Source organism: Rana temporaria, chromosome 6, assembly GCF_905171775.1.
Source record: "Rana temporaria chromosome 6, aRanTem1.1, whole genome shotgun sequence".
In the NCBI taxonomy this organism is placed as follows: Eukaryota; Metazoa; Chordata; class Amphibia; order Anura; family Ranidae; genus Rana; species Rana temporaria.
The window spans coordinates 200,060,028-200,087,517 of NC_053494.1; the positions used below are offsets into that span (position 1 = coordinate 200,060,028).

The 27,490-nt window shown below is 45.8% G+C and overlaps 1 protein-coding gene across 1 annotated transcript in view; it reads right to left on the reverse strand.

Annotated features, from left to right (window-relative positions):
* The window catches only part of LOC120944151 (anion exchange protein 3-like), a 66,241-nt gene that overhangs the window by 17,981 nt on the left and 20,770 nt on the right, over positions 1 to 27,490 (reverse strand). Inside the window, exons 8-11 of the mRNA XM_040358064.1 lie at positions 14,622 to 14,835; positions 8,840 to 9,091; positions 6,449 to 6,597; positions 3,463 to 3,657 (exon numbers count right to left, since the gene is read on the reverse strand). Coding sequence (XP_040213998.1) covers positions 3,463 to 3,657; positions 6,449 to 6,597; positions 8,840 to 9,091; positions 14,622 to 14,835 — 810 coding nt within the window. The remainder of the gene's footprint in view (positions 1 to 3,462; positions 3,658 to 6,448; positions 6,598 to 8,839; positions 9,092 to 14,621; positions 14,836 to 27,490) is intronic.

Genomic DNA, 27,490 nt, shown 5'->3' on the forward strand with positions numbered 1-27,490 from the left:
ACCGCTAACTGCTACAGGTTGCTCTATCATTTATTATATATTACAGTGGTAGTTTAACCACTTAAGCTCCGGGCCTGTTTTTCAGATTCGGTGTTTACGAGACTAAAACATTTTTTTTTGCTAGAAAATTACTTAAAACCCCCAAACATTATATATATATATATTCTAACACCCTAGAGAATATAATGGCAGTCATTGCAATACTTTTTGTCACACCGTATTTGCGCAGCGGTCTTACAAGCGCACTTTTTTTGGAAAAAAATCACTTTTTTAAATAAAAAAATAAGACAACAATAAATTTGGCCCAATTTTTTTATATATTGTGAAAGATAATGTTAAGCCAAGTAAAATGATACCCAACATGTCACGCTTAAAAATTGCGCCCGCTCGTGGCATGGTGTCAAACTTTTACCCTTAAAAATCTCGATAGGCGACGTTTAAAAAATTCTACAGGTTGCATTTTTTGAGTTACAGAGTAGGTCTAGGGCTAGAATTATTGCTCTCGCTCTAACGATCGCGGCGATACCTCACTTGTGTGGTTTGAACACCGTTTTCATATCCGCGTATACGTTCGCTTCTACGCGCGAGCTCGACGGGGTGCTTTAAAAAAAAAATTTTGGGGTTTTCGGATTTATTTTTATTTATTTTACAATTTTTAACACTGAAATAAAAAAATAAAAAAATTATCACTTTTATTCCTATTACAAGGAATGTAAACATCCCTTGTAATAGAAAAAAACATGACAGGTCCTCTTAAATATGAGATCTGGGGTCAAAAAGACCTCAGATCTCATATTTAGGCTTAAATGCAAAAAAAATAAAAAGTGTGAAAATGTCATTTTTTCAAATGACAAAAAAAAAAAATGTTGCTTTAAGACGCTGGGCGGGACTGACGTTTTGACGTCACTTCCGCCCAGCAGAGCTATGGGGACGGGTGAAGGAGATTTTTCCTTCACTCGCAACCCCACACAGCTGCCGAACGGTCCCGATCTCCTCCGCCGCTAACGACGGCTACGGTAAGCGGGGGAGGGCGCGGGAGAGCGGCGGGAGGGGGGGGCCCTCTCCCGCCACCGATAACGGCGATCTTGCGGCGAATCCGCCGTGGAGACCGCCGTTATCGTGTACAGGACCGCCCACTGAAGAGATGAATATCTCGGTTGTGGCAGCAGCTGCTGCTGTTACCGAGATATCCATCTTCAAAGTGATGACGTATAACGGCGGTGGGCGGTCGGCAAGTAGTTAAATCAGTCTAATACAGGTATTTTCTCCCACTTTCAGGGCATAGATAGCCGCAGTATCCACGGATATCTACACCATGTCTGGCCCCTCCTCTGTCGTCCCCCCCCCCCGCTGTCTTCTGGGAGACACACAGGTCCCAGAAGACAGCAGGGATCAGTGAGAGCGTGCAGCGCGACTCGCGCATGTGCAGTAGAGAACCAGGAAGTCAAGCCACAATAAATCAAGGAGGTGAATAGGGTTCAGGGGGGCAGTATTTTCACTATGAAACCAAAATCAAGAACACTGGGACTTGACCGCAAACTAACTGGAGGAAATTTTAAAACTAATCTTATGACGCGTACACACGATCGGAAATTCCGACAAGAAAACCGTGGATTGTTGGCTCAAACTTGTGTTGCATACACACGGTCACACAAAATTCAGACTGTCAAGAACGCAGTGACGTACAACACTACAACGAGCCGAGAAAAATTAAGTTCAATGATTCAGAGCATGCGTCTAATTGATTCCAAGCATGCGTGTTTTTTTTTTGCGCGTCCGAATTGCATACAGACGATCGGAATGTCCGACAAGAACTTTTTTAAATCGGAAAATTTGAGAACCAGCTCTCAAATTTTTGCTGTCGGAAATCCCAACAGAAAAAGTCAGACGGGGCCTACACACGGTCGGAATTTCCGACCAAAAGCTCACATCAAACTTTTCTTGTTGGAAATTCTGACCATGTGTACGCAGCATTAGAGTATTATTTAATCAAGTATTATTAACTGTGGTTTACTACCGCTTAAATCCCAGTAGTCACAGGGAAAGGAAGTGTAAAGGAATTTCCCCAAACGCAGCAATACCTACCCTTTTCCTTATCCACTCCCCTAAAAAAGGGTGCCGTATGAAGTGTCATCTTAATAGCGTCATGGGCCCCATGGCAAAGAAATGCATTGGGGCCCCAACAATAAAGATGGTGACCTGCGGCATGCTATGCTGTCTGAGTCTGAAGATGGCAGAGGTGGGTGGAGCTGATCTAGTTTTCCAGCCACGTAGGCGGCGCGCTATGAATGCTGGGGCAGCTGCGGCACGCTCTGAATGCTGGGGCGGCCACTGTTATCACTGGTTGCTAGGCGCCAGGCGGCTGGCAATTCTAGCAACCAGTGCAGTCAAGTGGCGATCCACAGCTTCAGTGGCTTGGCGCCCCTTCTCTGCGGCAACTTACAGCGCCAAGGCACGGTGCACCCACCTAGGATCGGCCCTGCCCGTCCTGATGGGGCACCTTGGGCCCCTGAGCTGTGCCCAGGTGTGCCCAATGGATAAGACTGCCCTGGCCATATGGGTTCCTCCTGGGGACCTCTGTTCTTGCTTCCTGGAACAGGTGGCACCAGTAACCACAAGTGAAAGTCTGGGGAAATCTTCTAAATTATACCCATTATGATGCCCATTCCCCAATTTAACCGAAACGTAAAAAAAACATTTTTATTTAGCCTTCTACTTTAATTACTATAAAGCCTCGTACACACGATCGGATATCGGATGGAGTCTAATCCGATGGATTTTTTAGTCGGATATCCGATGAAGCTGACTTTCATCAGTCTTGTCTACACACCATCGGTCAAAAATCTGACCGTGTCCAAACGCGGTGACATAAAACACTACGACGTGCTGAGAAAAATGAAGTTCAATGCTTCCGAGCATGCGTCGACTTGATTCTGAGCATGCGTGGATTTTTGACCGATGGACTTCCACACAGACGATCGTTTTTTTCTATCGTTTTTTTTATACCTAGGAAAAATTTAAAACATGTTCTATTTTTTTCACCAATGGAAAACAAACCGATGGGGCCCACACACGATCGGTTTGTCCGATGAAAACAGTCCATCGGTCTGTTTTCATCGGACAAACCGATCGTGTGTACAGGGCTTTACAGTACGGTCTTGCTTATTAAAGATCCCTATATCCCCTTATTAAAGCTTTAGTTGCTTTGCCAGTGCGTGACACTTCAGAAAGAATGTTGGGTTCAGAGGTCATCTCAAGTTTGACTTTTGCTGCCTGTCAGCTGCTTGACCTTAGACCCCTTGCACACGGGCGTCATAATTTACCATTTACTCAACAACTTGTGGCACCCGTGTGCAAAGGACCAAAAACCTTGCGTAAAGACCTGAGTAATGTTGAGTGTAGGCGAGTAAATGGGACATTTACATTTTTCCTAGATAAAAAAAAAAAATACTGAATACTTACTCTATAGAGCTTGTAGAAGGTCTCGTTGATGAAGATGAGGGAGATGAGGAAGGCGAAGATCTCCTGGGTGAAGGGTGAGATGTAACGCACCAAGAAGCTCCCCTCTGCGGCCACCATAACCAGGACAAACAGCACCAGCCAGAAGCCGATCCAGACCCTTCCAGTCAGGTACTCGATGTCCTGCGCCTGGCAGAACTGGCAGAGAGAGTACAGGTTATACATCTAAATGGAGGCCTGGGGTTTACCCAACTGCTAAGATCATACAACATGCATAAAAATAATTCTAACACCAATATTGTTTTTTTTACTTGGGACTCCAGATGGGTAAGTGGTTTGGAGGCCTGTTTGGAGGTTTTGAATAATATTAATTCTACTATCTACGCCCCTTCCTAACCATTGACACCACTAAGCTAATTCACTCCCTGGTCATCTCTTACCTTGACTACAGCAACTCCCTCCTCATTGGATTACCTTTATATAGGCCTCATCTTCAGTCCATTGTGAATGTTGCTGCCAGACCTTACCAACCGTTCAGTGTTTGTTACTCCTCTCTGCCAATCACTCTACTGGCTTCCTCTCACCCAACAAATTTAATTCAAAATACAAAAAAAAAAAAAACCTTACAAAGCCATCCACAACTCGGCCCCTGCTACATCACTAGCCTGATCTCAAAATACCAACCTAACCGTTCTCTTGTCACCTCCTCCTATGCTCGCCTCCAGGACTTTTCCCAAGCCTCTCCCATCCTATGTAACTTCCTACCGTAATCTGTCTGACTATCTCCTACTCTGTTGCTTTAAGAAGATCCCTGAAAACCCTTCTCTTCAGAGAAGCCTATTGTGCCCCCACCTAACAACTGGACATTTATTTTCTCCATCAGCTCATCCCCATCCTTATTACTATACCTTTTGTATCACTTGATCCTCCTTCTTCAGCCTCATACACACGATCGGACTTCCATCGGACTTTTCTGTGGATTTTGGTCCATCCCTAGTCCCTAGTCTAGCTTTATTCTTAACAGATTGTTACTTATAATGCAGCAAGCTAAATATTGAAACCTCTGATATGATATATACAAAGGTCTGTGTAGGTTCTCACTAATCCAATTCATGGTATAGCTGGTAGTAGTTGGCCACATTCAACTGGACTTGTTTTATAATGTTTAAAATGCTTTGTAGCTTCTCCAAGCCACTTCTCCAGTTCTATCTAAGCACCATGGAATGTGTCAAAGCAGATGTTGATTGTCCAAGAACAAGATGGCAAATGTGGAAGTTGTGGAACCACCCTTTGGTGTGAAGAAGTGACTTGGATAAGCTACAAAATGACTTCAACATTACACAACCAGTCCAGCTGAATGTGACTATTATTAGCAATATGTAGGAAGGAGGGTCCAAATGTTTGATTCATTTCGTTTTTCCTAGTTTCATTTGTAGTTACTACTGTAGCATGTACAATGTTAGACAAATCCTGTTTATAGACAGTTTGATTCGGCTGTCATGGAGAAGGTGGGGTGCTGGTGCCAGCTAAAGAGTGAAAAACAATCACATTGTAGAGAGTTTGAGCAAAAAGCACTCTGAAATACAGTGGAACCTTGGTTTACGAGTAACGCCGTTACCAAGCATTTTAAAAATTCTGACTAGGTTTGAGAGTGTTGTCTCGCAAAACGAGCATAATTCAAGCTAATGGAGTGTGCAGTACAGCATTTGGCCTGAGGTGTGGGGCGTCTTAGCTGAGCAGAGCCGAGCAGAGCCGATCAGAAATACTCAGTTCGCGGGTGTTTCCAAGCCTTTCCAAGAGTTTCCGAGGTCAGCCGAGCTGTCCCCGGGCGTTTCTGAGTGTTTCCGAGACTCTCCGGTGCCCCCCACCTCTGGCCACATGTGGTATTGCATGCCATTGGAGTACTGTGTTTGCCGGCGTATAAGACGACTCGGTATATAAGATGACCCCCTAATATTCTGCTGAAAACTGTAGTTTTGTGGTCTACTCACCGTATTAGAGGACCCCCTTGTGCGGTAGTAATGCGTTTTAATTAAACAAAGAGGCCGCAGCCCGCCGGTGCTCTGTAAGGCTGTATGTAGTCTGTATATGCACCGCTCAGCCAATCTTGAGCAGAGCATGCTAAGCCTGCTCGGATTGGAGTAACAACCTCTGCCAATCCGAGCAGGCTACATAATGTAGCCTGCTCGGATTGGCAGAGGTTATTACTCCAATCTGAGCAAGCTTAGCAGACTCTAGTCATCAACAGAGTGCATCGCCCACCGGGATTGGCTGAGCGGCGCATATACAGAATACATACAGCCTTACAGAGCACCCGGCGGGCTGATATCGATTGAGCAGCTGCTTCACCCGGCGTATAAGACGACCCCTGGTTTTTGGCTGTGTAATTCCGGTGTAAAAGTTTGTCTTATACACCGGAAAATACGGTAAATGCAGAACAAAGTGCTTTGGATTACGAGAATTCTCCTGGAACGGATTATGCTCGTAATCCATGGTTCTACTGTATGTATATTTGCTACACTTTCCAACAAGAGAATATGGTGTCCAAGATAAACCAAGGAATGGAAGAAGCCAGAATAGAAAGCAACTCACGTAGACTTCACAAGAAAGTTCTGCAAGGCTTTATATACTGACATCGAGCACAATTTACAATTCTTGTCACTGGCTTGACTCTTTAAAATGGGGCCTAAAACCAAGCGGTAAAGCAAGGTTTAGTCGTTGGACCACCACTGCCATAGGCAAAAAAAAACATTGTTTTCAGAAGTTAGTTATGAAGAAATGTGTTGTCTACAACCTTATTTCAGCTTGATATTGATGATATGGAGAAGTCTTGAATAAACATATTTTTACTGCCAAGGTCACCAAACTTTTGGACCTTCTCTCATACTCTAGCTCTTCTTTCAGTCTGCTTTCCAGAATGGTCTGACAAGGCTCCCATCTTGAGATTCTAAAAAAAATGGCTTTACTTGTGGAATATGTTTATTCACACCTTAAAAAACGCCTCTTCAAACACAAGAAGTGGGCCAGAAAATCCAATGATGAGCAGCGGCTGAGCGGCGAGGAGAGAGAAAAGTACACCCAGCACCGAGGTACAGACTATAAGCTCCGACACCCCCATCAGTCCTTGTGTCTTCTCCCCTGAGAATGGCAAGAAAGAATATGTTGTCACCGGCCTTTTCCAGGTAAAAGTCAATTTGGAGAAATAACTACAATGATAAAGATAAACAACTATTCCCCCAGTGATCTGCTTGTGGTGTAAGAAGCTGTTTCTTTCTATACAAAGATATGGAGGCTATGATGTTGGCCACCATAGTACAATTGAAACAAAAAGGCCTAACGTAGAGCTAAATCCAATCACTCAAAAATTCATAAATGCTTTAACATGTTACAGTTGAAATTCCAGGTACAACGGTATTTACGTAGTTGTGTTGATCCAGCTTGGACCAATGTAAATAAGTAAGTTCCATACCTGTGGGATCCCACCAGAAACTGGAAATCACTGTAATAGGCACCACCACTACAGTGATCTTCACTGGCTTCTGGCTCCCGTCCTGAGTAGCTGCCCTGCTGCATTGTAAACACAGGAACTGGTCAGAGACAACAGACGTGCTACAGGAGATGGTCAAGGACAACAGACATGATACTGGAGATGGCCAGAGACAACAGACATGCTACAGGAGATGGTTGGAGACAACAGACATGCTACAGGAGATGGCCAGAGACAACAGACATGCTATAGGTAGGGCGACCACATTTCCAAACTGCCATTCAGGGACACCCCCCCCCCTTCCTAAAAAAAGATAATTTTGTTATACTTTTTTGTGACCCCTATAGATTTCACTGGTTCATCCTGGGACCTGTAGTTCTTTACTGGTTGGGGGGTGTCACATCTTCAGCTCTGAGGGGTTCATGGTGGGTTCATGTAGTCCTTCACTTTTGGGGGTCACCCCCCACCCAAGTAAAGAACTACCAGTCCCAGCATGAACCCCTGATATCTAAAGATGTGACTCCCCCAAATTTGAAACTCCCAGCCTGAACCCGTGAGATCTAAGGTTGTGACCCCATAGATTTCACAGATCTATGCTGGGACCTGTAGATCTTCACCAGTTTGGGGGGGTGTCACATCTTTCTGGGACCTGTGCCAGTTTCATTCCGGGACACTGTATTGTCCCAGAGTGAAGGTGCCCGGGACAGACCTGCAGAATGTGGGACTGTCCCGGGCAATCCGGGACACGTGGTCACCCTAGCTATAGGAGATGGTCAGAGACAACAGACATGCTACAGGAGATGGTCAAAGACAACAGACATGCTACTGGAGATGGCCAGAGACAACAGACATGCTATAGGAGATGATCGGAGACAACAGACGTGCTACAGGAGAGGGTCAAAGACAACAGACATGCTACTGCAGATGGCCAGAGACAACAGACATGCTACAGGAGATGGTCAGAGACAACAGACATGCTACAGGAGATGGTCAGAGACAACAGACATGCTATAGGAGATGGTCAGAGATAACAAACATGCTACAAAAGATGGTCAGAGACAACAGACATGCTACAGGAGTTGGTCGGAGACAACAGACATGCTATAGGAGATGGTCGGAGACAACAGACATACTACAGGAAATGGCCAGAGACAACAGACATGCTACAGGAGACTGTCAAAGACAATAAACATGCTACAGGAGATTATCAAAGACAACAGACATGCTACAGGAGATTATCAAAGACAACAGACATGCTACAGGAGATTATCAAAGACAACAGACATGTTACAGGAGATTATCAAAGACAACAGACATGCTACAGGAGATGGTCAAAGACAACAGACATGCTACAGGAGATGGTTAAAGACAACAGACCGACAATGGGAGATGAACAAAGACAACAGACCTGCTATAGGAGATGATCAGAGACTTCAGAAATGCTACAGGAGATGGCCAGAGACTATAAACTTGCTATAGGAGTTGTTGGAGTCCAGGCGGAAATTGTAAAACCTAACTGGATGGTTTAGTTTGCTAAAGAATTGTGTTATAAATCTAAATTATATATAAATCTACAGTATCTCACAAATGTGAATACACCCCTCACATTATTGTAAATATTTTATTATATCTGCCAACCCAAGAGCCTTCATGGCAGGAACATTTGTAGTTTTTTTTTTATTGAAAATATTAAAAAAGACTTTTAAATTACATTACCATATTAAAGCTTTTATGAAATACTGGTGATTGGGTTTACATATACTTTAACAGGACACAGACATTATTGAAAACCGTACAGAGGTTCTAATTCTTTCTCCTCCCCCATAATAAAAACGAGGAAAAATCTAAAAAAAGAAAGTGTGTTTAGATCTGTGTTACGTCTCTTATAGATACCTAGAAGACCTCCAAAGGTAATGGCTGGAGACAGAGCGGCAAAGTAGATAAAGAGAGAGGCTGCCAGACACTGGCTGTTGAGACCGTCCTTGATGTCGCTCCAGTACTTCACATACCGCCGGCGAATATCATGCACCAAACCGCCAAACAAAAACCCTGAGCGTTCCAGGGGGTCTAATTCACTTTCCTGATCATCATCATCATCCTCTGGCTTCGATACATCCCTCTCTATGTCTGGAAAAAAGACAACACCTTAAAAAAAGTGTTTGAAAGAACTATGGTTAATGCAATGTAAATTTGGTGTCATGTGTAACACAGACAGGTCTTTCAGAAATCTTGCAAAATTTAACAGTAAATTGGAATAGCTGTGTAGCATGTGTAATCACAGGAGCCCTTTTGAAGCACAGCGGAGAATGTGTTTGACTGCCAAACTGTACTCCAGGCAACTTAAAGCAGAGTTCTATCCTAAAATGGAACTTCCGCTTTTTGGAATCGCCCCCCCCCCCCCGCGTTATCACATTTAGCACCTTTCAGGGGGGAGGGGGGAGAAGATACCTGTATAATGCAGGTATTTGCACCCACCTCCGGGCATAGATAGCAGCAGTATCCATGGATATCTATGCCATATCCGGCCCATCCTCTGTCCCCCCGCTGTCTTCTGTGAGAAGTCAATGGGTGGCCCGCATGGATCCGCCTGAAACACGCACAGGTGGATCCAAGTGGGCTGATTGTGTGAAAGAAGACATTCCAAGGTATTTAGTAAGAGGCATGGTGAGTTTTTTTAAAGCGGAGGTTCACCCATAGCGAACACATTTTCCCCTTAGCTTCATGCTCGTCTTGTCTAGGGGAATCGGCTATTTGTTTTAAAATATGATCCGTACTTACCCGTTTACGAGATGCATCTTCTCCGCCGCTTCCGGGTATGGGCTGCGGGACTGGGCGTTCCTTCTTGATTGACAGTCTTCCGAGAGGCTTCCGACGGTCGCATCCATCGCGTCACGATTTTCCGAAAGAAGCCGAACGTCGGTGCGCAGGCGCAGTATAGAGCCGCACCGACGTTCGGCTTCTTTCGGCTACGAGTGACGCGATGGATGCGACCGTCGGAAGCCTCTCGGAAGACTGTCAATCAAGAAGGAACGCCCGCTCCCGAAGACCCATACCCGGAAGCGACGGAGAAGATGCATCTCGAAAACAGGTAAGTACGGATCATATTTTAAAACAAATAGCCGATTCCCCTAGACAAAACAAGCATGAAGCTAAGGGGAAAATAGAAAAAAAAAACGAATTGGGTGAACTCCCGCTTTAAGTTTTTAAGTTGTTTTGAAATTTCCTCCCACAATTCTTTGCAAAATTACGATTTTTTTTTCCACAAAATTGTCATAACAGGTAATTTCTCTCATATGGCATAGGCATACTTGCAATTACACACCAAAATACAATCTGCTACTCATCCTGAGTATGGTGATACCACATGTGTGAGACTTTTACACAACTTGGCCACATAGAGGCCCAACATGCAGGGAGCACCTTCAGGCGTTCTAGGGACATAAATTACACATCTAATTTCTTGACTACCTATCACACTTTTGAAGGTCCTGGAGCACCAGAACCGGATTCTGTTTGATTTTTATTCTTGCACCCTATTTTGGTGTATTGATGGTGTATTGTTTCCTGTTTTTCTTTTATTTTCTATGGTCCGTAAGATCTGCTGTTGTTAAACGATGGTAAAAGATTTCATAATAAAGAATACAAAAAATCTGACAAAAAAAATGTCTCTATAATGGATACAGACAGTATTACAAACCTTAAAACCTGATAGCAGTTCTAACATTTTCCTACTATATCAAAAGCTAAAATAAAAACATGGCCGGGACAGGGCTTTAATATTTAACCCCTTCGCGCCGGGCCTACTCATATATGCGGCCTCGGCTTTAGGGGGTTATACCGGGATGATGCCCGCAGCTGCAGGCATCATCCTAGGGATAACAACCAATGTGGCTAAAAGCCGCTCGGTTGTTATCCCAGAGGAGCGGGAGGGGACCTTCCCCTCTCCTGCCACCTTCCGCCGCTCTTACCGATGTTTGATCCGCCACTTCCGGCGGCTAGAGACAGACTGGCACGAAGCCGGAAACGGCTTTGTTCCAGTCTTCTCTCTGTGAACACGGAAGCGACGTCACAACGTCACCGTTTCGGTCACTTCTGCAAGTCGTTCAAAATACGGCCGCTCGACTTGTGACTGGGAAAAAAACATGGGAATCAATCTCACCTTCGTTGAGATCCCTTCATTGGTTGCCCGTAAAAGACAGAATCACTTTCAAAGCACTCTGTCTAACACATAAGTGTATTCTGGGAAATGCCCCCCAATATCTATGCGAGAAACTAAAAGCTCACAACACCAATCGCATTCTGCGATCCACCAACCAAAATCTACTCCAGATACCCAAAGCCAGATACAAGTCCAAAGGAGAACGAAGATTTGCGGTCCAAGGCCCCAGACTATGGAACGCTCTACCAACCACCATCCGATTGGAGGTAAACCACCTGGCCTTCAGGAGAAAGATCAAGACCCATCTCTTCCGAGGGCCCAGGGAATGGATACCAAGCGCCCAGAGGCGATTCAGTTCGCATGTGTTGCGCTATAAAAGTTTCTCACTCACTCACTCACTTAGCTGCCAAAGGCACCGGATTTTTAAAAATATACAGTATTCAGAATTGCTGTTTTCGGCGATCTGAATACTTTGATGTGCAAAGTAGGGATTGGGGGTCTTAGACCCCCAATCCCTCCATAAAGAGTACCTGTCACCACCTATTACTGTCACAAGTAGGGTTGTCCCGATACCACTTTTTTAGGACCGAGTACAAGTACCGATACTTTTTTCTAAGTACTTGCCGATACCGAATACCGATACTTTTTTTTAAATGTGTCCCCAAATGCAGCCATGTCCCCCCACAGATATGCAGCCATTCTCCCCCCTCATCAAGCCATTGTCTCCCCCCCATATCCAGCCATGTCCCCCCACAGATATGCAGCCATGTCTCCCCCCTCATCAAGCCATTGTCTCCCCCCCATATCCAGCCATTGTCTCCCCCCATATGCAGCCATTGTCTCCCCCCATATGCAGCCATTGTCTCCCCCCATATGCAGCCATTGTCTCCCCCCATATGCAGCCATTGTCTCCCCCCATATGCAGCCATTGTCTCCCCCCATATCCAGCCATTGTCTCCCCCCATATGCAGCCATTGTCTCCCCCCATATGCAGCCATTTTCTCGCAGCCATTGTCTCCCCCCATATGCAGCCATTGTCTCCCCCCATATGCAGCCATTGTCTCCCCCCATATGCAGCCATTGTCTCCCCCCATATCCAGCCATTGTCTCCCCCCATATGCAGCCATTTTCTCCCCCCATATGCAGCCATTGTCTCCCCCCATATGCAGCCATTTTCTCCCCCCATATGCAGCCATTGTCTCCCCCCATATGCAGCCATTGTCTCCCATATCCAGCCATTGTCTCCCATATCCAGCCATTGTCTCCCATATCCAGCCATTGTCTCCCATATCCAGCCATTGTCTCCCCCCATATCCAGCCATTGTCTCCCCCCATATGCAGCCATTGTCTCCCCCCATATGCAGCCATTTTCTCCCCCCATATGCAGCCATTTTCTCCCCCCATATGCAGCCATTGTCTCCCCCCATATGCAGCCATTGTCTCCCCCCATATGCAGCCATTGTCTCCCCCCATATGCAGCCATTGTCTCCCATATCCAGCCATTGTCTCCCATATCCAGCCATTGTCTCCCCCCATATCCAGCCATTGTCTCCCCCCATATCCAGCCATTGTCTCCCCCCATATCCAGCCATTGTCTCCCCCCATATCCAGCCATTGTCTCCCCCCATATCCCCCTTACCTGCACCCGCGCTGCCGCCGACTGGATACTACGCGCGGGGAACATTACAGCTGTAATGATTTGTGCTGCGCTGCGCACAGACACTCCCCCTTGCTCGGGATTGGACAGTTCACCCGAGCAAGGGGGAGTGTCTATGTGTGGTGTCAATCATTACAGCTATTCAAATGAATGCTGTAATGTTCCCTGCGCGTATTAAACAGTCGGCGGCAGCGCGGATGCGGCGGGATGCGACGTAACGGCGGCGGGAGTATTCTATTTCGGTATCGGGGGTATTTGGGGGAGTACGAGTACTCCCGCAAATACTCGGAATCGGTCCCGATACCGATACTAGTATTGGTATCGGGACAACCCTAGTCACAAGGGATGTTTACATTCCTTGTGACAGCAATAAAAGTGATCAGAATTTTTTTTTTTAAAACACAATGTAAAAATAAATAAATAATTAAATAAAAAAGTGTCGCCTATGGAGATTTTTAGGTACTGTAGTTTGTTGCCATTCCACGAGTGTGTGCAATTTTAAAGTGTGACATGTTTGGTATCTATTTACACGGCGTAACATCATCTTTCACATTATGCAAAAAAATTTGGCTAACGTTACTGTTTTGTTTTTAAAAAATGAATGAAAGTGTATTTTTCCCAAAAAACATAAAATATTGCAACAATCGCCATTTTGTTCTCTAGATTCTCTGCTAAAAATATATATGTATAATATTTGGGGTTCTAAGTAATTTTCTAGCAAAAAATACAGATTTTAACTTGTAAACACCAAGGGCCAGATTCTTAGAGGAGATACGACAGCGTATCTCCAGATACGCCGTCGTATCTCCAGATACGCCGTCATATCTCTGCGTCCGGCCGGTCGTATCTATGCGCCTGATTCTTAGAATCAGTTACGCATAGATATCTATTAGATCCGACAGGAGTAAGTCTATTACGCTGTCGCATCGTAACTGCATATTTACGCTGGCCGCTAGGGACGTGTACGCTGATTTACGCGTCAAAACATGTAAATCAGCTAGATACGCGAATTCACGAACGTACGCCCGGCCGACGCAGTACAGTTACGCCGTTTACGTTGGGCTTTTCCCGGCGTATAGTTACCCCTGCTATATGGTGGCGTAAGTGCGGCGTACCAATGTTAAGTATGGCCGTCGTTCCCGCGTCGAAATTTGAAAAAGTTACGTCGTTTGCGTAAGTCGTCCGTGAATGGGGCTGGACGTCATTTACGTTCACGTCGAAACCAATGACGTCCTTGCGGCGTACTTTGGAGCAATGCACACTGGGAAATTCCACGGACGGCGCATGCGCCGTTCGGGAAAAACGTCAATCACGTCGGGTCAAGCCTGATTTACATAACACACACCCACCTCTTCACAATTTGAATTAGGCGGGGTTACGCCGGCCTATTTACGCTACGCCGTGGCAATTTTTTTTTGAGAATACGGCACTTGCCTGTAAAAGTTGTGGAGGCGTAACGTAAATAGGATACGTTACGCCCGCACAAAGTTACGCCATTCTACGTTAAAGGGTTTTAATAAAATATTTCCAGCATACCCTAAAATCTGTATAAAACCCGAGACAAGATGTGTGGCTACCATGAACTTAAGAGCCGGTTCACACAGGGGCGGCACGACTTCGGGGGCGACTCGGCCAGGCGACCTGAAGACGACTTCTAAGGCGATTTGCAAAATGACTTCTGTATAGAAGTCAATGCAAATCGCCCCGAGTCGCCCCCGAAGTAGTACAAGAACCTTTTTCTAAGTCGGAGCGACTTGCGTCGCTCCTATTAGAACGGTTCTAGTGTGAACCGGGTCTTAAAGTGTGAAGCCATCCACAGATTCCCTCCCCAATGGTTGTATGTATTGATGTGTGCTGACCTTTTGCTTTGGGCGTGGTATCCCTCGCGGAACGTCGCTGTTCACGCTCCCTCCTCTTCCTCAGTAAGTCTTTCTGGTAGGTGGCGATGGTGCGCAGCAGATCCTTCCCCTGAACCTCGCATGGAGGGAGCACCATACTACAATCCAGAAACTCATTAATGGCATTCAGGAGGTCTTGACGTTCTGCGGCTATGTATGCAGCTTCATGGAAAACCTGAAAGAGGCAAGAAGAACCTTCGTTAATGGTTAAAAAAATGATCGTGTGTGGGCTAAAACGATGTAAAAAAAAACATGCATGCTCAGAAGCAAGTTATGAGACGGGAGCACTCGTTCTGGTAAAACTACCGTTCATAATGGAGTAAGCACATTCATCACGCTGTAAAAGACAACAAAGCGCGAATCGTCTTTTACTAACACGGAATCAGCTAAAGCAGCCTTTAGCTGATTCCCCTTTCTGACTTCCCCTTTCTAGTGCCGTCGTACGTGTTGTACGTCACTGCGCTTTGCTAGATCATTTTTTTAAAAAAATTATAGTGTGTGGGCAACATCGTTTTAATGATGAAGTTGGGAAAACGTCGTTTTTTCGACATGCTGAAAAACAACGTTTTTTTTTCATGCTGAAAAATGATCGTGTGTACGCGGCATGAGTCTCCACTCATGTGCTTAAAAAACAAAACAAAAAAAAACATTGAAATACATGCGTCCGGGCCCCCTGCATGTAGATTAGGGGCCGGGCACATGGATAAGGGGGGCGCGCCCCTAATGGAGTGCCCACCACTGGTTGGTACTTTTCAAAGACAGGATTTAAAAAAGTAATTGAAGAGTACAAAATTTGGTGCAGCTCTGCCTAGAAAACAATCAGCTTTCCAGGTTTTATTGTCAAACCTTAAAGCGGAGGTTCACCCTAAAAAACATCTATATACCATTACATCCAGCATACTTCCGACATCTACATGTGCTGTTTTTTTTTATTTAGTTTTGGCTCCTGTGGGGGTAACTTGCTGATCTGTGAGTCAGCGCTATACGCCGCCTGCGCCCGGCATGTATAGCTGACTGCGCAGGCGCCATATAGAGCCGACTCGCAGGTCAGCTAGTTACGGAAAACTGGTGACGAAGTTTTTCACCAGACGTCAATCATCTAACCTCTGAATAGGAACGCCCAGTCCCGCGAGAGCCAGAACCCAGAAGCCGGGGGAAAAACAACAATAAAACGGTATGTACGGGGAAAAAAAAACAGCATACTGTAGATGTCGGAAGTATGCTGGATGTAATGGTATATAAGTGTTTTAGGGTGAACCTCCACTTTAATTCAACAAGCTGAAGTTAGAAGCTGATTGGCTACCATGCACAACTGCTCCAGTTTTAGTAAATCAACCCCATTGTCTTCTTACATTTCAAAAGGCTGGAAAAACATCCCCTGTACAGCAATTTACGGATGTAAAACTGGGTTGGATTCAGCTTCTGTGTCTCATTGAAGAGTTACGCTGCCTGTGGTGGATGGTGCCAAGTCGGCAAATGACCATACTGTCCAGACAGACTGGGGCAGATTCACATAGAGATACGACGGCGTATCTCCTGATACGCCGTCGTATCTCTGAGATGGGACGGTCGGATCTATGCGACTGAATCATAAGAATCAATTACGCATAGATCTCCCTTAGATCCGACAGGTGTAAGTGACTTACACCGTCAGATCTTAGGCTGCAATCTCCCGCCGGCCGCTAGGTGGCGCATCCATTTGTATACGCAACGAATATGCAAATGAGGAGATCCGCCGATTCAGAAACGAACGCCCGCCCGTCGCTTTTTTTTTAACGTTGTTTGCGTTCGGCTTTTTCCGGCAGATAGTTACCCCTGCTATAGCAGGGGTAAGTGCGGCGTATCCTATGTTAAGTATGGCCGTCGTTCCCGTGCCGAGTTTTGAATTTTTTACGTCGTTTGCGTAAGTCGGTCGCGAATACGGATGGACGTAATTTACGTTCACGCCGAAACCAATGACGTCCTAGCGACGTCATTTGGAGCATGCACACTGGGAAATTTAGCCGGCGGCGCATGCGCATTTAAATCGGCGCGGGGACGCGCCTGATTTAAATTGTATACTCCCCCTAGCCGCGGAATTTGAATTCCGCCGGGGGATTTACAATCCACCGGCGCAAGTTTCGAGGTAAGTGCTTGGTGAATACTGCACTAGCCTCGCAAAATTGCGCCGGTGGATCGTAAATCAGATAGATTACGCGGATCTAAAGATCCGCTAATCTATCTGAATCTACCCCACTGGGTCTAAAGAGGTATGTCAACACAACACCATGTTTTGCACTCCCATACTTTTAGTGTGTCAATATAAACTTTATTTTATACTGTTATACTGTTTTAGGTGAATTTACCAGGGTCCTGGTCTCAAAAAGGTTGAGAAGCAATGATCTAGACCTCGCCATTGAATTTGCTGGTGACAAATAAATAAATTAAGTGATCTTTCAAGCTTTGTAAAACCACTTAGGAGCCTCAATGTGAAGAGCCTGTTGTGGTACACCATGACCATATGGCAACCATTACTGAGCTTATTCCCACAGTACTATATCAGTCACTGGAGCCTTGTAATCACCTAACAATTACTGGTAGCTCCATCGATTTCTGGAAAACATATATATTTCCTGCGCTGGTAAAATAACTGTAATTAAACCAATTAGATGAAAGAAAATAAATGCCAGCAGGGAATAATGATCACATGGCGTCATTGCGCTCTTAGGCACCCAGTTAAAGATCTCCCATAATCCTCTAGATAGCGCGGGGCGTGATCCCCCCATTTAGTCACATTCACCTTCTGCCATTGAGTCAAGGCTGTTAATAATATAAAATTTACTTTATTGTAACGAGTCGGCAGAATCGTTTAATGCGTTCCTTTACACAAGGCAGTAATTTCACCGTTCTCTCTGATAATTTGTAGCTCTCTAAAGGCTCCCTCCGCATGCGGTGAAATAATATTATAGTCAGTGAGAGAGATGATTATATTGATGGGAAGGTATTCTTTCTGATACGGATCATCACAGGGAAGTTATTCAGCTCAGTAGCTACATAATTTCTAGGTAGAATATTTTAGAAGAGTAAATGAAAAGTAAGGTGGAACTGTAAAAAAATAAGAGTTGTTAAAGGGAACGCAGGCCCGGATTCAGAAAGATGCGCGTATCTTTAGGCGGGCGTAGCGCATCTCATATGCGCTACGCCGCCGTAATTTAGACAGGCGAGTAGTGTATACAGAAAGAAGTTGCGCCCGAAATGACGGCGGCGTAGCGTATATGGGCCGGCGTAAGCCCGCCTAATTCAAAGTAGGCTGGTAGGGGGCGTGTTGTATGCTAATGAATCGTGAACCCACGTAATTGACGCACCTAACTAACATGCTCAGTATCACGTCGAATTTTATCCGTAAATTACGCCGGCTCAATGTTTAGTCGACGTGAACGTAACCTACGCCCATCCCCATTCACGGACGACTTACGCAAACGACGTCAAATACGACGCTGTTCCGACGTTTCCGACGTCCATACCTAACATGACTTACCCCTGCTTTATGAGGGGTAAAGTTACGCCGGACCGACACCTTACGTAAACATCGTATATAGATGCGCCGGACGGAAGTACGTTTGTGAATCGGCGTATCTAGGTCATTTGCATATTTGAATAGGAAATCAATGGGAGAGCCTGATGCGTCCAGCGTAAATATGCGCCCACGATACGCCGGCGTAGGAAATTTACGTCGGTCGGAAGAAGCCTATTTTCAGGCGTATCTAGTTTTCTTGGTACGGTGCACAGATACGACGGCGCAAATTTACACTTACGCGGCGTATATCGAGATACGTTGGCGTAAGTGCTTTCTGAATCCGGGCCGCAATTTTTTATTTTTGTATAGATAGGAAAGTGGTCAGATTATCTCAGCATTGTATGTTAATGTATTAAAAACCTTAAAGCAAAATTCTTGCCAAAATAAAAAGATACAAATTAATAGATGATTAAAAGATCAAATAAAAAAATAGCTTTTGTTACAATATTTAAATTTCTAATATGCAGTACTTTTTTTCAGCCACAAGATGCCCTCAGTCTGATGGACAGCATCATTCTACCTTCTGAGCCTAGGCCACAGGGGTCAAACACAAGGCCCGCGGGCCGAATCTGGTCCTCCAGGCAATTTCATGTGACCCTCGCACCTCTCCTGCAGCTGCAGGAGAGCTACAGCCCTGGTCCTCCTCCAGACCCTTACTTTCTGCTTTCAAGCAATGCATCCAGCTTCTTCCCATCAGCGGCATAAGGAAAGGGGGTGCACTGTGATGTAAGGGAGAGTGGGGGACTCAACTTCTGATGGTGGGGTGGCTCTTGGCATCTAATGTAAGGGGAGGGGATGCGCTGGACATCTAATCTTACAGATACAACTGGACCTTTTGAGGGCAATCATTATGCTGATGCGGCCCACGATAAAATTGAGTTTGACAACCCTGGCCTAGGCCATCCCGGATAAGCTCCCAGCCTGCGACTGGACAGTGAAAGGAGAAGCAGCACAGTGATGAGCTCATCTCTCTATCACTCTACTTCTTCCCCTATCAGCATGCTCCTTGTCAGCACATGAAGTCACTTCCTGTCAGGTAAAACACTGTCAGTGAAGAGGAAATGAGGATAAATCTTCTTAGTTGAGCTCTAGGTGAGTGTAAACCCAATAGGAGTTCTAATCCTTCTCCACCCCAAAATATTTGTCTGGACATCCATCTTAATTTAGTATATCGTTTTTATCTATATATGTACATGGGGTTGGGGCAGGGCTGGACTGGGACAAAAATTTGGCCCTGGACTTCATCCAGACTGGCCCACTTTGACAGGTCTCTTCCATGAGGGCCGGACAACTCCCGCACCCCCCCGGCCACCCAAGCCCCCTCTACCCCTTCACTAGCCACTCTACTTTATAAGAGTAGAACGGTTGGTACTGGTACTCTTATAGGCAGTACCAGTGGGGAAGCTAGAGATTATTTCACCCGGGGCAAACAATCAGTTCGGTGCCCCCCTTATGGGACAAGATTAGGCAGAAGTGATAAACTCCCACGCCATAGCTGTTGAGTCAGCTGTCTGTCCCCTATCCCATGCTCCTCTGTCGTCCCCCCTGCTCCTCTGGTCCTCCCCTTGCTTCTCTGTTCCCCCCAGGTGAGCGCTGCAGGGAGGGAGAGGAGGTGAGCGCTGCGGGAAGGAAGAGACAGAGGAGCGGAGGGGGGCGGCAGTCCGCTGTCACTGAAGTGGCCCACTGAGCCATCGGCCCACCGTGAAACTCCCTGTAGTCCCAATGGGCAGTCCATCCCTGGGTTGGGGTGTAATCAGGTTGCTTATTATGTGTCAGGACCAAGATCTGAACCCAGGACCTTGACTGCATCCAGCTGTAGCTCTCCTTGCTGAACCACTTGAGAGGTATGCTGTCTGAACCCTTGGAAAATTTTGCCTTGTACCTTTTTTATGGTGAAATTTGAACTCCTCCTATGAACTTCCTATTTTACAGATGGCTTGCACTTCCTGTTTGCCAGATTATTGTGCTCTCTCTAGTCGATATCTTGCCCCTTTGTGTACCTGCAGCTGTCCTTCTCTCAACTACCACTTGTTACCGACCTTTGGCTTGTACTTCAACTACGCTTCCGCTTTATCCCAACCTGCAACCACTTGTTACCAACCTTTGGCTTGTTTACTGGCTATACTTCTGCTTGATTCCTACCTGTATAACTGCTACAGGACCTGCTCACCTCCTGGTGGGGCAATCCTGAGGGCCGCGACCTGGTACTAACACATAGCAAAACCCATCTCCACCATCAGGTGCTCTGGTGAATACCAGTTAGTACTTAGACCCTGCACATTGGGTAAGCCTGTGTTATCCGCTAGGGCAGGGTTTCTCAACCAGAGTTCCGTGAAACTTTAGGGTTCCTCCAGAGATTGCTAGGGGTTCCTTGAGCAATTAGCAATTTCTTCCTCTCAGATAAGTTTCCACTGACGCCATTGATCTTTTTAGCTATCTGTAAGGGGGTAATTCTTCTCAATGACCGGAAGTGTAAGGAGCATTCTTCCCACTGACCATCACACTAAAGTATCATAAATTGTAGATATCATAATTTTTAGTAGGGGTTCCCTGGGACCGGAAAGATATTTCAAGGGTTCCTTTGTGTTGAAAGGGTTGAGAAAGGCTGCGCTAGGGTGACCTTCTTGTGTACTCATCCAGCTAATTATTATTAACTGGTCCCCGGAACTGAAGAACGGGGAGAGCCGCGTGTAAACACGGCTTCCCGTGCTTCACTGTGGCGGCTGCATTGATCGTGTGATCCCTTTATAGGGAGACACAATCCATGACGTCACTCCTACAGCCACACCCCCCTACAGTTGTAAACACACACTAGGTGAAACATAACCCCTCCAGCGCCCCCTAGTGGTTAACTCCCAAACTGTAACTGTCATTTTCACAATAAACAATGCAATTTAAATGCATTTTTTGCTGTGAAAATGACAATGGTCCCAAAAATGTGTCAAAATTGTCCGAAGTGTCCGCTATAATGTTGCAGTCACGGAAAAAAAAACGCTGATCGCCGCAATTAGTAGTAAAAAAAATATTTTTTTATAAAAATGCAATAAAACTATCCCCTATTTTGTAAACGCTTTACATTTTGCGCAAACCAACCGCTTATTGCGATTTTTTTACCAAAAATAGGTAGAAGAATACGTATCGGCCTTAACTGAGGAAAAAATATGTTTTTTTTATATATTTTTGGGGGATATTTATTATTATTTTTTTCAAAACTGTCGCTCTATTTTTGTTTATAGCGCAAAAAATAAAAACCGCAGAGGTGATCAAATACCACCAAAAGAAAGCTCTATTTGTGGGGAAAAAAGGACGTCAATTTTGTTTGGGAGCCACGTCGCACGACCGCGCAATTGTCTGTTAAAGCGACACAGTGCCGAATCGCAAAACCTGGCCTGGGCATTTAGCTGCCTAAAGGTTCGGGGCTTAAGGCTGCATTCACACCTTGGCGTGCAAAATCGCTGCGTTTTGTCCCGCGAATTGCGGCGACAAATTGCGGCGTTTTGTACCGCGATTTGCGGCGACAAAACGCCACGATTGTGAATGCAGCCTTACCCCCTCTATGGAGATGGTTCACATCTCCTATGCCGAACGCCAAAAGCCGCCTGAAAAAAAGGTCCGGGACTTGTTTTCAGGCGGCAGGCGTACGGCGTTCGGCGTGGAGATGTGAACCATCTCCATAGAGGGCAATGTGAAATAATCCCTCCAGTGTCTCAGGGGCGGCTGCGTCGTCGCACTACAGGCGTAGATACGCCTAGGTGTGAACGGGGGCTAAGTGGTTAAAGGAACCAATTTAGAAAATAAAAAACAAACCTTTACAACCAGCGGTGGTTCACCCTTAGAGGGCATTTTTTAGCCTTAGATGGATGCTCGTTTTTACTAGGGGAATCAGCTATTTATTTTAAAATATGTGCATTACTTACCTGTTTACGAGATGCATCCTCTCCGTCGCTTCCGGGTATGGGCTGCGGGAATGGGCGTTCCTTCTTGATTGACAGTCTTCCGAGAGGCTTCCGACGGTCGCATCCATCGCGTCACGATTTTCCGAAAGAAGCCGAACGTCGGTGCGCAGGCGCAGTATAGAGCCGCACCGATGTTCGGCTTCTTTCGGCTACGAGTGACGCGATGGATGCGACCGTCGGAAGCCTCTCGGAAGACCGTCAATCAAGAAGGAACGCCCGCTCCCAAAGACCCATACCCGGAAGCGACGGAAGAAGATGCAGCTCGAAAACGGGTAAGTACGGATCATATTTTAATACAAATAGCCGATTCCCCTAGACCGAACGAGCAGGAAGCTAAGGGGAAAAAAAAAAAGAAATGGTTGAACTCCCGCTTTAAGATGAAAATCAAGAAAAACTCCCCAGGGAATGTCAAATTAGCAACCTCCCCAATAAAAGACAGATGATTGTTCTGGGAATCAGGAACAGGGTGTTTTAATTGATATAACAACATAATGTAATTTAATGGTGACTACTGGGAGCAAAAAATTAAACAAAATACAGAAAGAGCTAATGTAGTGTAAATATACTGTATGTTAATGCGTATACTATAAAATCACAAGAAGTTTATTATAGATAATTTAAGATTCCAATATATAATCAGACATAAGGCTCGTGTCACTGGGTGTTATTATCAAATGTAGCTGTATGAGTTTGAATGCAAAATTCAGCAAAGGAACAGTTGTATCTGATGACATGCAACATAAAGTAGGTCAACGAGAACCAAGCACATTGAAAGAATATGAATGTTATTCCAGCTGCAGTGCAGCAGCCATTCATTATTGAGGTTGTTTTATGCCTTGTGCACACGGCCGGACTTTCCGAGAAAAAAGTCAGATGGGCTTTTTTTCTTGGAAAATACGGCCGTGTGTAGCCTCCATCTGACTTTTTTTCTCGGGAAGTCCGATGGACCTTAGATAGAGAACCTGTTCTCTTTCTTTCCATCGGACTTCCGACTGACTCACGGCTGACTTTTGCACGGTCAAAAGTCCGACCGTGTGTACGAGGCATAAGTGATCATTATGGGTTCCTTGAGCTGTGACCATTGGTTTGCTCTTGCCTGCATAGTTGCAAAGCAACTATTTCTTTACTCTCCATCTGTAAGCAGAGGCGTCCCTAGGGGGGGGGGCAGAGGGGGCCCTGACCCCCCCCCCCCCCAACATCATGCTGTGCCCCACCATGTGCCCCCCCAAAAAATAATTATTTTTTTTGCAATTTTTGTATTTTGCTCCCCGAAAGGGAGAGCGTCCCCAGTCAGCTCTGCGGGGGATTCCTCCCCCTCTCTGTGCTCACCGACACTGCATAATGCGAGCGCTCACACAACCAGATATTCTAGCCTGGGCCGTGTTTAAGTGTGTGCACTGCAGACTGCAGTACACTGTAATCACTGAACTACATTATCTCCATCCCTTCTCTCCCCCCCCATCTGTCTCCCTCCCCCTCTCCTGTTCTTTCAAAACATTCACAATTTACTTTCACTTTCAGTTAGGCAGATAATATACGGTGCAAATTTCTTTCCTGCATCCACAGATTGCAGGAAAGAAACTTGCATGATTCCCCCATCAACAGACAGTGGTGACAGGGGAATATCCCTCCTGCCCAGCAATTATATTCTCCCGACAAACAGTGATTATCACTAGTGACTATACAGCAACCACTAGTGATAATTATAAGAGAATCTGCTCATTAATGGTTCAAATCTCAGCCAGTTTCTGCTGAACCAGCTGAGATTTAAACTGTCTATGGCTGGTCTTAGCTCTTAGGCAGCCCATACATTGATTAGCACTGTGGAGTGTCGGCTTCCTGGCGTGATCGGGCATGTGGGATTTCAAACACACCCGAGCCCATCTCTATTGGTTGTAGACAGTTGAGCTCCCTGCAGGTTGCTTAGCAGCAGTGGACCCTTCTCTGACATGCTGATCAGGATGCAATCCAGGTGATGCTCTTAGTCAAATCCTAGTCATAAATATCAGAGATTTTATTGATCAAAGCCCACACTTTACAGGCAGAGCCCACATGGCTGCTGATCATACGGTTGATTATATTTATGTGGTTGTACTCTTGATGCTAATAAATACTGTGTTTATTAGATCTGACTGGGAGCATCACCTGGATCACATGCCGATCAGCATGTCAACAGAGAAGGTTATACAGCATTACTGCTGCTAGGTGACCAGCTGGGGGCTCGGCTCTCTATAACCAATAGTGCCAGCCTTCCCCTGCATGCACCCATAATGTCACCAGCACTAGGTCCTAATAGACTGCCGCCGCTGCCAAGGAGACAGATGCCAGACCAGCGCTGTAAATAGCAGGGACAGGACAGCTGGGGATCCCCACTGTGGCAGAACACCAGGGCCCGGTGGCAAGACAACCTTTGCAACCCTGAGGCCCCGTACACACGACCAAACATGTCTGCTGAAACTGGTCCACGGACCAGTTTCAGCAGACATGTTTGGCCGTGTGTAGGCCCGAGCGGACCATTTTCGGGCGGATCGGACAGGTTTCCAGCGGACAACTGTTTCCTGGACTTGCTTTAAAACAGTCTGCTGGAAACCTGTCCGCCCGGACATGTACGGTCGTCTGTACAGACCTACCGTACATGTCCGGCCGCCCGCCATCCCTCGCATGCGTCGAATGACTTCGACGCATGCGTGGAAGCATTTAAAAGGCAGGCCCGCCCACGTCGGCGCGTCATTGTCGCGGCGACACCGCGTCATTGACGCGGCGACACCGCGGACACGCCCCGCGTATTGTTTACGCGCGGACTTCTGTTCGATGGTGTGTACAGCCATCAAACAGAAGTCCCCGGGCAGACATGTCCGATGAAAACGGTCCGCGGACCGGTTTCATCGGACATGTCTGCTCGTGAGTACAAGGCCTGATAGTTCTCCCACTGCTTTGGACCCTTATATTTTCTTGGTGTGCTGGTGACATATATCTCTTGTTTTCTGCCACCCTGGGGGGCCCCAGTATAGTAGGAAGGGAGCTCACTGCAGAACATGTGAAAGGGCCCATAGTGGGATCGTAGTAAAGGGCCCCAGGATATATATATATATATATATATATATATATATATATATTTAATTGCATTTTATAGTTGGCCCCCCTACTTTTGTCCCTGTCCCCCCATGTGCCCCCCTAAATATGAAAGCTGGAGACGCCACTGTCTGTAAGGAGGTATTAGAAGGAATTCTTGTATTCCCTAGTATATTTAATGGGGCCATTTTAGAATGAGGAACTTAGGTGTAGAGTTGACAGAGAAGAAGCACAATTTAGGTCTAGCCCCATGGGTCACCGTGGGCCCCTTATTCAAGCAATTTAGTCTACTGAGTGTTTGGAAAACTCTGGCTGGGGAATGCTCTGGGGTTCTTTCAGCTGGGCTTAGGACTAGGAGCAGAAAAAAGTCTGCCCATTACAGGGAATGCTACGGACATAGGTGTGCGCAGCCCATTGCATTAGGGTGTGCACCCCAAGGCTCAAACACATATGCGTGTGTGTATGTGTATATATACTAACAATGTCAGTAGAGCAATGGACAGTGTCAGTAGGGCAGAGATTGGTGTCAGTATGGCAGTGGACAGTGTAAGTAGATTTCATTTTTATTATTTAATTTTTTATTATTTTTTACAATTTTATTTTTTATTATTTTTTATAATTTTGTTATGTATAATTTTTGTTTTATAATTTTTTATTTACATATATTTTATAATGTTTTATTTATATATTTTTTTATTTTATATATATATATATATATATATATATATATATATATTTTTTTTTTAGAAGACCCATTAGGGGGCGTTGTCAAAATATCAGGGGTCTAAAAAGGGGGAATTTTCCCCATATGGGGTGATTAGGGTGTGCCACCTGGCACACCCTGTGCGCACGCCTATGGCTACGGAGTTGATAAGAATGCACATGTACTGACACTGCAGGAAGTAAAGCATTGGAAAGCAAGTTGGGCTTGTCTCTTATTAGTTTAGGAGATATCCCCTTATCATCATGTGCCGACGTTATCTGTACATTCGCACTGAAGCAACTGCTCGTTCGAGTCGTTGCTTCAGCTGACGCGCTGATACCGTCATGCGCGGGAGTGACGTCATCGTGGATCCGGCCAATCACAGCGCCTGAGCCCGCAATACCCAGAAATAACTCTGGGAGTTATATCGCCGGCCGGACCACTGTACGGGGACCGCTGCTTGGGCTTAGATCTAAGGCGAGTATTTCATAATTCACCCTGGCTTATCCAGCAATTCTCTGGCTGCAAGCTCCTGACAGAGAACAACTTTCCTTCCATACACCAGAAAAGGCGGAATCATTCCTTTGTTTTCTCAAGCCCAGGCAAACATCAGCAGACACCTTTGCAGATAAAGCCAAACAAGGGCCCAGGGATCAGAGAAGTCCCAGAAAGAATGAAAGCATACTAGCATACTAGTATGCTAGTATGCTTTCTAATCCTTTCTCCTTTAAAGTGGTTGTAAACCCAACCACACAACTTACACATACAGGTAAGCCTAGATTAAGGCTTACTTGTAGGTGCAAGAAATATCTCCTAAACCTCCACGGTTTAGGAGATATTTACAATAATGGCAGGCGCCGATGTCTATGGCGCATGCGCGGGAGTGACGTCTTTGCCGCTCTGGCCAATCACAGCGCCGGAGTGGTGAAAACAGGAAGGGCCAGATTCAGAGAGAACTTACGCCGTCGTATCTGTTGATATGCCCTGTAAGTTCTAGGATGCGCCGTCGTATCTATGCGCCGTATTCTTGAAACCAGATACGTCTGAATTCTGGCTCCATCCGACCGACGTAAGTCTCCTACGCAGTTGTATCTTGGGTGCATATTTACGCTGGCCGATAGGGGCGCGTCCATTGATTTACACGTCGAATATGTAAATGACCTAGATACGCCGATTCACTAACGTACTTGCGCCCGTCGCAGTAAGCTATGCCGTTTACGTAAGGTGTACGTCCGGCGTATAGTTATCCCTCATAAAGCAGGGGTAAGTCATGTTAGGGTATGGACGTCGGAACAGCCGTCGGATTTTACGTTGTTTGCGTAAGTCGTACGTAAATGGGGCTGGGCGTAGGTTACGTTCACGTCAAAAGCATTGAGCCGACGTATCTTTGGGAGTATATGCGACGTGATTCTGAGCATGCACGGCAAATTTTAATACAACACGCCCACTACCATCCCAATTTGAATTAGGCGGGCTTACGCCGGCCCATTTACGCTACGCCGACGTAACTTAGGGAGTAAGTGCTTTGTGAATACTGCTCTTG